At 41.0% G+C, this 13,118-nt stretch overlaps 2 protein-coding genes across 8 annotated transcripts in view; both read right to left on the bottom strand.

The window, feature by feature from the left end:
• LOC141568771 (ankyrin repeat domain-containing protein 26-like) overlaps positions 1–2,156 on the bottom strand; it is a 21,148-nt gene extending 18,992 nt beyond the window's left edge. The window contains exon 1 of the mRNA XM_074319329.1: positions 2,141–2,156. Within this exon, the coding sequence (XP_074175430.1) occupies positions 2,141–2,156 (16 nt within the window). The remainder of the gene's footprint in view (positions 1–2,140) is intronic.
• LOC141570137 (uncharacterized) overlaps positions 1–13,118 on the bottom strand; it is a 142,932-nt gene that overhangs the window by 38,364 nt on the left and 91,450 nt on the right. The gene's annotated exons all lie outside the window — the stretch shown is intronic.

Below are 13,118 nucleotides of genomic sequence, written 5' to 3'. Positions count from 1 at the left end.
CTCAAAAGATGATTTAGAGCTCATTTTCCATGAAAGAATTCCTTAGCACCGGAAATTAAGGTCTGCCTCCGATTCGAAAATCAAATTATAACCACAGAAACATTTTTTCAGGAAATTGGAATTTCCTGGTTGAAAGGAGTCTGATGTCAAGGAAGTATCTGCACATTAACAGTATTTTAAGGGAGGAACAAGGAGGCTCCACATGGTTGTTGCAGAACATAGGGTAACAGTTATTCCAACTGGGCCTGGTTCGGCCATGAGTCTTTAATGTGTGTTAAAAAAATGTGAGATAAAGTTTTTATTTTTAATTCTCCATAACTACAAGATGGCCTCAGTTTCCCATTTTTAAAAATTTGTCACATTGCTTTTTCAACTTTGACATTTTCTCTTTTTAAGATTACAAGCTGTAGGGTGAGAGTTGGTTATAACCTTCCCTCAAATATGGAGTCACACTCTATAAAACTAGGGTCACTGCATTAAATAATAACCCACAAGTGGAATAAGTTTTCTGATTTGCATTACTTGTACAAAGGCTTCAATTTGGGAGGCATGACGCTAACGAATAAAGTGGATGCTGCAGTAATTTTACTCACGAATGTTCGATTACAGGGTAAGTTTCAAATTCAGAACCACATATAGTGGCCCTTTGATTAACCTTTTCTCACAAAGACTCCTCAGATTTCTTTTTTTGTGAAAAGGAAAGAGCAACACGACTCCAGTTATTCACAGGCCACGCAGTAAGAAACAATAAATACTAGGAATTTATTGGCAAGCTTTGGATCAGGCTTTATGTGTTTGTTAGCAGATTTCGAATGCATTTCTGAAATTGGATGGCCAAGGCCAATTATCAAAACAGATTGCATCTCACTGCCCTCCTGCTGGCTTTTCTAGTTATCCTACAAATGGAATTTAGATTTCTCCAATTGACTACAAAATAGCATTTGGCCAAATATTTATGATCACATTTTCTGTGGTCTGGTTTTAAAACAAATCAAAATTGTGAAATCCTTTTGTGTCAGTTTTGTCATTCTGAAACTGACCCCTGATAGTGAGTTTGGGACAATGCCTGAAAATGATGAGATGACATCAGATTAAGCATGTTTGTTATAATTTTATTTTTCTGCTTAATTTACAGGTGTTAGAATATGTGGTCCAAAGGACTTAGAAATGCATTTCTCATTCAGCTGAATAATCCACAGGTGGCCTGGCTTCCAGGGCTGCTGGATTCTGGCCCCCACCTGCTGGACTCCTCCCACTATATCAAGTCTCTCCTTCCGTCCTTCCCAGCTTAGACAGGTCTTTTCCTCAACGGCCAATCCCTCCACTTGTGTTTTGGATCCCATCTTCCTGTTCTTTCTCTAGGTCTTTACAGTAGCAACAGCCTGTTCTCTATTTCGTAACTTTAGTCTGTACTTCCAACTGAATCCTCGCTTTAGCTTTTAAATATGTTCAAGAGTCTCCCATTAAAAGTGAGTATGCTTGGCGCTCTCACACTGCCCCCGCTACCCTACTATATCCCTCCCCTCCACCTCCAAACTCCTTCAAAACTTATTAGGACTCACAGCATCCACTGCCTCACCACCCACTTACTGCCTAACCCGTTTCCATCTCGCCTCCGCCTATTGTCAACACCTTTCAGTGAAGTCACCAGTTACGTCCCTGCAGTAAAATCCAGTGCACACTGTCCAGGCCTCATTCTCCTTGAGGTCTTAGCATCATTCAGGGCAGCGGGTCACTGGCTTCCTTTCGAACCATTCTCTCTTTCCTTGCCTTCTATGACCCAGCCCTCACCTTGTTTCCTCACTTCCTCTCTGGCTACATCTCGGTCCCATCTGCAGACGTGTATCCCGCTTCCCAGCCACTGAATTTACTCTTTGCTCTGGTTTATCTCACCTATGCCCAAAGTTTAAATGATCACCTATGTGAAGTTGAGTCATAAATAGATGTCTCCGTTTTAATCCTCTGAGTCCTTCCTGATCTATAGATCCAGTTAGTTTCTTGACATGTGCACTTGGCTGTCTCAGAGATTCCTTCAGCTCAGCAGTTCTCAAACTTGTTCATCTACCTCCAAACCCAGTCCTATTTCTATGTTCCATTTTCGTTAATGGGCACCACCATTCACCAGGCCCTGCTAGCTTACCTCTCACCCAATCCATCACGGAATTCTGGCTATTTCTTACGTCCTGACTCTCTTCTGAATTCTTCGCTTCCCTCGGTTTCCACCCTAGTCTAAGATAGCAACGTCTCTCATGTGGTATATTGCATTAGCCTGAAAAGTGGCTTTGCTGCCTCCAGGATGATCTCTACTGGGCAGAATAACCCTTTCAAATGCTAATCTGATCGTGCCATCCCCTAGATAAGACATTTCAGAAATTGCCCTCTACACATAGGAGAAAGACTAAAATTCGAACTGTGAGTGACCCGGGCCTGCGTGATCTGGCTTCCATCTCAGATGCTGGCTTTCCCAGCACCACCTCCCGCACCTTTCTTTCTATGCTCCCACCTCTTTGGCCTTTTTCAGGCTGTGCCATTCTCTCTTGTCACAGAACCTTCTCCCATGCTATTCCTTCTGTCTGGATCATGCTCCTACCCCTCTACTACTTACGCAGTTGGCTGCTGTCTTCCTACAATAAAAGCTTAAGCTTCACGTCCTCATGGCACCCGTTCTGACTTCTCTTGCTTCTCTCCTTCTTGGCACTGATCATGGTTATAATTTTTCATTTGCTTGTTATGATTGGTGAATGTCGGTCTTTCCTGCTAGACTCAATTCCACAAGGTCATGAATTATGTCTGTTTTTATTAATTTTTATGCCTCTAGTCCCAGGCAGAAAAACACAATAGTAACTGAAGTGATATGTGTAAGAGGAGAGATTCCTTACGTGGCCCTATAACATTTTTCTATCTACAAGGAAACTGTGTGTAATTACTGTTAGATTTGGGATGTCTTGAGAGTCCGGTGAAGTGGCCAGCAGAAAGCTTCATGGTACACGTGAGAGGGCATGTAACAGGCTATTGTGTGTGTTCTTTTAGGGGAGGCTGTGCGTACAAAAAACTAATTTCCCAGAAGAAATAGATTGTCGCCTTCACTTTATTTCCTCTATAGATGAAGAATAACAATGAATGGAAAAAGTTAATTCAGGACAACTTCAGGTAAGGTCCATACTATGCCAAGAACAGAGAGAGTATATTACAGGACAGTCAATATTATCCAAGGTTGGCTTTGGAGAAATGCAGTGGGTGTTGTTCCCTACACAACGGGAAGCATAGAGAACGGAGTTCCAAGAAATATTACCAGAAGGAAAATCCTTGTGTTCCTAAGAGTTGGTCCCACCTTTTCTCCTGAGGCGGAGCATTTATTGTGTTCTACTGTCCAGCCCTAACCCATGGGACTTGAGAGAGGTCACACTATCCATGTCCCAGGAAGAAATTCCATGTGATCCATGCCAGTCATTGTGATCCAGTTTATCGTGTCAGTTACTGAATCAGATGTGGGCATTTTCACCCAGAGAAATGTCAGAAGTCTTCTGAGTCCCTTTTTTGATTTTTTAATTAAAATGTATTGGGATGCCAATGGTTAGTAAAAGTACATAGGTTTCAAGTACAATTCTGTCCTACAATATACTCGTGTCACATTGTGTGTCCACCACCCAGAGTCGGTTCTCCTTCCATTACCATATATTTGACCCTGCTTACACTCATCTACCACCTCTCTCCCTCCTTACCCTCTTGTAACCACTAAACTATTGTCTGTGTCTATGAGTTTTTGTTTCTTTGTCTTGTTTCTTTGTTTCTTTAGTTTTATATCCCACATATCAGTGAAATGAAATAGTTCTCGACTTTTTCTCTGTAATTTATTTCGCTTAGCATAAGAATCTCAAGATCCCTCCATGTTGTCACAAATGGCACTATTTCCTCTTTTCTTACGGCCCAATAGTATTCCATTGTGTATATATACCACAACTTCTTTATCCAGTCATCTATCGAAGGACACTTTGGGTGTTTCCATGTCTTGGCCACCGTAAATAAAGCAGCAATGAACACCAGAGCACGTATTTCACTCTTTGTAGAGGCACATGGGATAATAGTCCTTCTCCTCCCCTCCATGCTGTTGTATCTGACTGCTCTGGCAAGTGTTACACCTGCTTGTGACAATGGGGAGAACTGGCCTGCAAAAGAGTGACATGCTGAGGATGGCTGAGAGGGAAGACAGAGCACAGGGGTGGCAGGCTAACCGTCCCCATTGGGGGGTGGGTGGGCACGCACAATCTGCTGGACACACAGATACAAGTTCATGTGTGTGGGTGTGCACAAGAGAACTTTGTTCTGTGCTTCAGTTTCCTTCTACTTTTTATTTATGTATAAATAAATAATCTCCATCATGGAACAGTCTTGTAGCACTGTATTTCAGGAATAAGAGTGGCGGTCAATCACTTTCATCAATTTCATTTACAGGTGAAAGAAAGATTGTGGCGTAGAAATCACTGAAAATTCCCTCAGCCTGTCTCATGGTCTTCTGGGTCTATAAAAAGAGAATTACTGTTTATCCCATGAGAGTCATTTCAGGATGACTACACCTGTCTCACCTGGCTCATTTTGCTTTTCCAATATTCTCGTTCAGGAGTCATTTACCATATTTTCCTCGGACATTTTCTTGTCTGCTACGCTCAAATGAGGCTTTACCTGTTTTCGTAAACAATTTTACCACCAAAGCACCTGTATAATTTGTTTGGCAATCTTGAATCTTGGCCTATGATGTCCAAGCAAGGAAACCCATCTCTTAATCATATGTTAGATTTCCCCGCGTGATTAGCTGTCCTCCTCTGCCTCTGAAGTTCAGAGTTCCTAGAGATACCAGTAAATCCTCCCCCTGGAAGGGCAGGTTCTATGTAAGTTGGTCACACCTGGAGACAAGTTATATGATGGAAGGAAATCACATTTATTGAGCACATACATGTAGTAGGTACTGAATTAGGCCCTTAATTTCTGTTATTTCATTTAATTCTCATAACTCTGTGAAGTATGAATTTTCCACAGTTTACAGAAGGGGAAATAGAATACGATTGAATGATTTGCCCAAGGCCACACAGGTAGAAAATGGTGGACGCAGACTATGAGTACAAACCTCTATAACAACAAAGTTCATACACTTTTACCTAGAGCAGGGCAAGAAATTAATTCCTCTGAATGAGGACTGGTATATATCAGCCATGCTGATGAGGCAAGGGTGACTTCAGTGATATCAGTGCAGGTGTGAAAGAAACACCGCGGGGATGAGCAAAACAGTCCTTTCAGAAACAAGAGACAATACGGGAAAGGTAGGACTCCAAACTTCCACAGCAGTGATGTCTGATAGAACTGTTTGTGGTGATGGAAACGTCCTATGTCAGCCCTGTCCCACCTGGCAGCCTCTCACCACATTAGCTATGCAGCAAGTACAGTGTGCGGGGGGTGGGGTTTATGGCGAGACTTTGTCAGCCCTTCCTAACCGCGTGGATTCCTTTTCCCTCTTGTTTACCCGATGAGCAGGGGTCGCTCTACCAGTTGTTAGTTTTCTTTCTCAGAGTAAATTGTTCCTTATACAGCTGTAAATGTGGTGTGTATGTGGGGGGAGATGAGTTCAGGATATTCCTACGTGGCCGTCTTAAACCAGAACCCAGTCCAGCAATTTCGAAATGTCATTGCCCTGCTTTCTGGCCTCCATAGTGTCTGACGAGCAACATGCTGTGCATCTCATTGCAGATCCTTTGTACTGACTGGTTTTTTGTTTCTTTGTTTGCTGCTTTCCAGATTGTTTGTCCGTGGCTTTCAAGAGTTTGGTGATGTGTGTATGAACCTCTTTGATTTATAATTTTTGGAGTTCATTAAGCTTCTAGAATATGTAGATCTGCATCTTTTCTCAAATTTAGAAAGTTTTCAGCTATGGTTTCTTTAAATATTCTTTATGCTTTCTTTTCTGCTTTTACTTTTATTAGCATTTATTTGATGCTGAACTCATTCCCGGGCCATAAGTTTTAGTTTCTTCACTTTCTTCTCAGAGATCTTTTCCTTCTGTGCAACCTCCTCTTCTGGTTTAGGAACAATAACAATCTGCTCTTTCTCAGTTAGGATCATCTGTGTGTTGCAGGGAGAGCTCCTGTATGGGTTAATACCCCCCTGAGCTCTGTAAGTTCTGGGCTGCATCTTGAGAGCTTTGTTCACCCGGATGTGTTCAATGACCAGAGAGTCTACATCTGAACCCTTAAGTTCAGCATTGCTCTCTGCATTTTTAAGCATGTGCAGTGAAAATTCTGCTCTCTTTTTGGGTTGGACTGTGTGTCCAACCCTATTGTTTGGCCTGGGCACACCTCCTAACTCCACCGTTATAACGACGGGACAGCACACATTGCTTTTGTAATGTGACATCCTTTAGATACTTGGTGACTTTTCAGATATGCACACCCTTGTTGGCCTGGGCAGTTTCACGAGTGTTCTTAAAATGAACAGGTAGATGCGAACCTCTTGATTTACATGATTTTGTGGGGTTCTCTGAGTCAAGCGAGTAGTGAACCATTTTCAGAGGTGACCTCAGGCTGCTTACGGGAAGAACTCTTTATGGTTCTTTTTGTTTGTTTGTTTGTTTGTTTTTTTCTGCCTTCTCTTCTTCTGGGATTCCCACTGTATGTTGGTTTGGTTGAACTCTCGGGCTCTGTGTATTTTCTTCATCCTTTTGCGTTTTAGCTCTTCCAACTGAATAATTTCTTTAGGTCTATTTTCCAGGTTACAGATTCTTTATTCTGTTTATACAATTCTGCTATTGAAATCCTGTAGGGAGCATTTTAATTATTATACTTCTCATCACTAGGATTCGTATTTGGCTCTTTTTAATAATTTCTGTCTCTTGATTGATATTTTCTGTTTGTTCACACATTATTCTTATGACTTCCTTTAACTATTTCAACATATTTGAGATACATGATTAAAAATCTTTCTCTAGTAATTCCAATCAGTGTGCTTCCTCAGAGACAATGACAGTTAACTTTAATTTTTGTGTGAATGGGCCAAATTTCTTTTCCATGCTTTGTAATTTTTCATTGAAAACTAGACATCCTGAATATTATCATGTAGTCTTTTCAATCAAGGTTTTCTCCCTCCTTAGGGTTTCTGTTGCTTGTAGGTTGTAGCTGCTTGTTTAATGAACTTTAGCAACAATTTTACAGGTCTGTATTCTTTATCATTTGTGATCTCTTAAGTCTCTGTACCTGTAGCTCCTGTTCAGCTAGTGTTTGACCTAAATTTTCTTGAACATTAGAAACAAAAAATAAAAAGAGAGAGAGAGAGAGAGAGAGAGAGAGAGAGAGAGAGAGAGAGAGATTTAATTATATTTTTAAAATCCTAAATTTTTCTGGCTTTGCAAATCTGGGGCACTCCTTCAGTGTGTAGCCAGGCCATTTATACGTCCTCCTTAGCCTTTAATTCCTGCTACACTGAGCCCTGAGATCAGCCAATGGTGAAAGCTTAGAGTTTTCTTGTGTCTTTCCTGAGCAGGCATTCTGCCTTGAGGATGTGTGTGTCTAAGTTTCCAGCACACATGAGTGCCTTTGAATACCTCAATTTTACAAAGACACTCCCTCTCTAGCTCTTCACCCATGGCTTTCACTGGTCTATTGTGTGCCTCAATCTATAATGTTTTGTCCTTACTGGCTGTGGGTTGTCAGTTTGCCTTCCATTGCTTTTGTTGACTTCCTGCCTTTTTTCACCATGAGTGAGTTCTGAAGTATTCAAAAGGGGGCAGTGCTTTGTGTCAGTCTTCTAGCTTTCAGACAGGTTAGAACATACAAATAACTCTTTGTGAACAAGGTCTGTTCTGTGCCCTCTGAAACACAGCCCCGCGTCCCACATCAGGAATACAGGCCCCCTTCTGGAAGACCACGACCAGCACTGTACTTACCAGGCAGAGGGTTGAAACAAAGGCAAATGAAAATGCCACAAAACATTCTATCATTTTAAGTTGCTTATTTTTCCGCCCAGGTTTAGTGTTCACTTTGTTGATGTAAAGCTTGGCTTGTTTTCTAGAGTTCTGTCAGTGTTGATTTTGACCATTTTATGTAATTTTTTAAAGTTTCTGTGGTGAAGCAAGCTCTACGATTAGCCTCTTCTCTTTTGTGCGCTGATGTGAACCCAGATATATTTTTCAGTGTTCTGTGAGTTACATCCAGGGCCCCAAACCAACAAATTCCACAGCCAAAGTAAATTGCTTCGTTACAATAAATCTTGATTATAATGAAGACTTTCTTAAACTCCAGCATCAGTTTATAAAAGTTTAAGATAAAAAGTAACTAAGATAAATTTTGAAATCTGAAAGATTAATGAGGACCACAGTTGTCTATGACATGTTCATTCTCATTCCATCTTTCAAATTTCTGTACTTTGTGATGTAAATTTTTCAGAGAACGGAGAGACTAAAATATATGATTGGCTGTTTTGACATGACTTGACTAGTTGAGGTGTTGACTTTCTCTAAATGACCTATATTTCAATGTTCAGTAGACAATGGGAGAAAAGATTTGAAGGTGGAACACCATAGGAGTTCAGTGAATAGACTTGCAGATGTTCCAGTTACCAAGAAGGCAATCGTTTAAGCAGTTTATCAGAATGACCGAAAAGAGTCTAAAAACCTTAGATTTCCTGGAACCCAGCAGTCTAGATTCTGATTTAATAGGTTTGTAGTGAAGCTGCAGAACCTTGTGACTAAAAATTTGCTGATATAATTCCAGTGCTCAAGTTGATTTGGACATCACTGGCAGCAAAATGGCCAATTTCCTGAATTTTCAATTCACATAGTATGGAAGGCCTCAATTAGAATTATTATACTTAGAAAACCATCTATATGCTTGGTGAGGAATTCACGTCTCCCTTGAAAAGGATCATGAGCAAGGAGTAGTTTACTGTATATTTGAGAGGCGCAGATTTTTCCAGATTTTATCATCAGTTGACCTATTTAGTATAAGTTTTGTCATTTCCAAAATGTCAGACAATTTTGAAATAGTTTAGAAGCTCAATATACCATTACATGCCATAGAATGAAGTTCAATTTGGAGCATAACCTTTTAAAAAAGTCTCACTGTTGTTCAAACGCATCTCTGCAAAACAGTAAATATGGAACCCTAGGATAAATTTGCATTAGGGTCTGTCTGAGGTGAAAGCATGTAGTCAAAGAATAACCATCACATATGAGTGTGCGTGAGACAGACAGGATGGGGATATCTTAGGGATGGTCGAGGAGGTGCTGTCCAGAAAAGAGTTGAAATTCTCAGGATAACAGAGAAGTAGCAGTGAGAGATGTCCAAGGAACTTTCGAAAGCACTCACGTGAGGGTGAGTTTTATATTCAAGCCCAGAGAAGGCATGGATTAGACCATCGTGGCCTCATGTGTGACTTAAGAATTTTCCTGCTCCCTATCCTTTTCTCATTGGGCATATTCCCACCCAGGAACCAGCTTGTCAAGATGGAGAGGAGAAGAATCTATGGTTGGAGAGGAGTGGAAAAAAAAAAAAAATGTTTATCCAACTAATTACACAACAGAGTGTTTTTATTCCGCTCACCCCCATGCTTTTTTGGTTTGTGTTCTAAGAGATGTTGTTTCCTCTCCAGAATAAGGAATTTATGCGGCAATTAATTAGTGGTACCCACAGTGGCCACCTCCCTATACCTATTGGGGCCACGTTTCTCCTCCTTAAAACTAGGCCAGAAACCAGTATTCACAAGGAACGGGGTTGGTTCCCTGCTTGGCTTGGGCTCAGCTTGTGCTCTGACAACCAGAATACCTCGGGGCCCTGCCCCAATGCTGGTCTCATCTTAGTTTAGGGCCCTGGATCTCAGGCTTACAAAACCTGTGACTTAGGGCCAGTTGTGTGGCTTGGATCTGACCCCTGCGCCCATACTAATCTTTCTTCTAGATGTGCTCCCATCTTTCCTTTGAGGACCCCAGTGTCTCTGACCCCTGTTCTGACTGACGACTGCTAAGAAACCCTGTGGGGTTGCCAAAGAGCTCCTTGCCCTGACTCCATTTCTTGCTTCTGGTTCTAGCCTTGCTGCTGGTTTTAGGCTCCCTTCAAACTAGGATCTGACTGGGCTTGGGATCTGCCTCTTACACAACCCTAGAGGGACTGAGGCTCATGTGCTGGAGAGAGAGGCAATGTTCTCAACAACAGAGTGTCAGCTGATTGTCATTGGTGCTAATTCAATGCCAAAAGGATATTCAATTTGTGGTGTGGTGAAAGAGGGAAGTTATTCAATGTAAACAGCTCAATTGTGATACAGCAGAGCTATGGTGAAGCTCAATAGTGTTACAGCTCAATTAGGAGACAGCACGGCTGTGCGTCTGCATGGCTTTGAGATGGTCCTGGGGCAAGGCCCCTCTCTTGCTTGATAGTTCTGCTCTGCTACAGTCTGCAATTCCAGGATCTCCTTTGTACAGGTCAGCTCAGATGATAGGAACACAGTGCAGGCAGAATGTTCAGTTCAGTGTGGGAGGCACGCAGCTTAGAGCAGGCTTCTCCCTGAAGGGCAGTTTGCCTGAGAGGCCCCTGTTTAGAAATGGCTGCTAGGCTCTGTTATCATAATTGAGCTCAGGTAGCCATCAGGAGCCCTTCTTGGTGGGTATCTTCTCAAGATCACCAAAAGTAGCTGCTGGATGTATTGCCCGTCTCCACCCTACCCAACAGTTTCCGGGAGAATTTCCAAGGAAGTCAGTTTGAGCTCTGACTACTTGCAGATGCTACCCAACAGGTGCTGCAAGGAGCTCTGTAGGGCAGCACGTTATTTGCCCGTAGCCTGACCACCCCCATATGTGTCCGTGGCCTGTCCTCTCAGGAGCCCAGTTAATACAAGGAACATGTTAAAGGCAAATAATATGTGTGCCTGTCTTACACGATCCACATTATTGGAAGACCTTAGCTTCTTCACAGGCAAACACATAGAAATCACACAGATATTACATGTGTTGTGATGGACATCTTTTTCCTTCGTGGGACTCATCCGGTGGCGTACTTCTCAGGGAAGGCTTTAATGACCTGCTTTCACCTAATTTGTTTTTTCTAACTACAGTTATTTCCCTAACTACACATGTCATATATACATATCTGTTAGAAATAATTATATACAATGAAAATTGAAAATAAAAACTCCAAAGCCCTAAACCATCTTTCTATCCCATTCCTCTCTTTGAAGAACACGGTAAAAAGTGGGTGTTTGTCCTCACAAACTCTTTCTGTGCATTTACAGGCATATCAAAATGCATGTAAATATATATTTTCATAAATATTATTGAATTATTTGTATATGAAAATTATATTTTTGACCTAAGATGTACAGAGAGCTTTCCATAACATGTAAGTGCATATAAATTTATCTTCTTCTTTTAAACTGCTCTATAATTTTTCCGGTGTGTGGGTGAAACATTGATTAATGAGTCATCACCTTATGGATAGACCTGTGAGTGGTTTAGAGTCTTTTACTGACACAAGCAGTGTCGAATGAATGAATGTCTCTTGTTTAGAGAATAAGAACTGAGTGTATGAGATGTTTAGAGAAAAAGAACTAAGTGTATGAGATAATTTTTAGAAGTAGGTTTACTAGGGCAAAGGGTATCCTCCTTTTAAATTTCTACAACTGTTGATTAATTAAGATCTGTAGAAGTTGTATCAATTGACACCTTCATAAGCAGTGTATGAGGTTTTGTTTTGCTATAGCCTATCTCAGAATGTCAGTCAGTCAAGTGTTTGATTTGTTCCATTGGCATATTATTTTGGTTTTATTTTTAATGTATTGCTTAGAATCATCATATTTCCTCTTTGGGTGAACTGTCTTCTATCATCTTCTGCCAGTTTTCCTTTTGGATTGGGGGGATTTTCTTCTGGAGGTATAGGAACCATTTATATATTGAAATGATTATGTTTTGATGTCTTTTGCGTCATGAGCCTCCACCCTGCCTCACCCATATTGCTGCTTGCCAAGGCTGTGTTTTCAGTTGACTTAACTAATTCTTTTCTTCTATGAGCTCTGGATTTTGTGTCATAAATGACAGACTTTCCTTTTTTTCTGTTGTTATAATTACCTACTTTTTTGCATTTAAGTATTGATCCATCTGGGGAATTCATTTTACTGAAATACATGAGGTAAGAATCAATGACATTGAGTGCTTGCTGTCAACCAAAAATTGTGTTCCCTTTCCATAATATAAAACTGAAATTGAAACATGACAGCCACATCAAGGATGGATTTTCAGTCCTTTTGACTTGAATGTGTGACCGGTAAACAATTATAAAATATGTGAAGAAGTGGTATGTGTCACCTCCAGGCCAAGACTTTTAAAAAGTTCTCTGTCCGGTTCACCATCTAGACGTAAGCAACAGAGGATCCTATTTGAAATATGGCAACTTAAGTTACCAGAAACTCGGGTCTCTGAATCACCAGGGGCAAGATAATTGCTCAGTGACCCGTCGCATCTTCAGTGACTGTCACATGAAGGAGAACTACCCTTCCCTTGTGATAAGCCACTAAAATCTTGGGGCTTATTTATTAAAGTGGCTGGCCTGGCTTTACCAACAAAGAGTCCAATGAAGAGATAGGTGTCTCTAACCACTCGTGTCTGAGCACACTTTATTTTATTTAGTGAGTGTTCTGCCCACTGCCAGTGAAAGGGAATTGTTAGTAACCTAGCATCTGTAAAGGACCTGGAATGGAGGTGGTTTATCAGCGGGTGATTTTCAGAGTTAACCACACATTCAAGTGAGAATTCTGTTCAGTGCACCTGTGTCATCCGCATGAGTAGACCAGAACTTGGCAGAATCTGAAAGTAAAAAGCAGAGGTATATCAAACCAGTCAAAGCTTCTTATAATACACCTATTAATCATAATAATGCATTTCAAAGACGACATCTAGGACAAATTTAAATTAGAGTTGTATACCAGGACAACAGTAGAAAACCAGTGCTGGCTGAAGGCAACAGAGTTACCGATTTTTAGGAAATTTATTAATGACCTGTACCATCCAAAATAGGCATCATTTGTCAAGACCAATGGAGAACCAAAGATTTTATCTGCGGAATACATGAAGAAGGAGCTTGATGAACAAATAA

Source organism: Rhinolophus sinicus, linkage group LG02 (genome assembly GCF_036562045.2).
Source record: "Rhinolophus sinicus isolate RSC01 linkage group LG02, ASM3656204v1, whole genome shotgun sequence".
In the NCBI taxonomy this organism is placed as follows: domain Eukaryota; kingdom Metazoa; phylum Chordata; class Mammalia; order Chiroptera; family Rhinolophidae; genus Rhinolophus; species Rhinolophus sinicus.
This window is presented reverse-complemented; position numbering and strand designations above follow the sequence as displayed.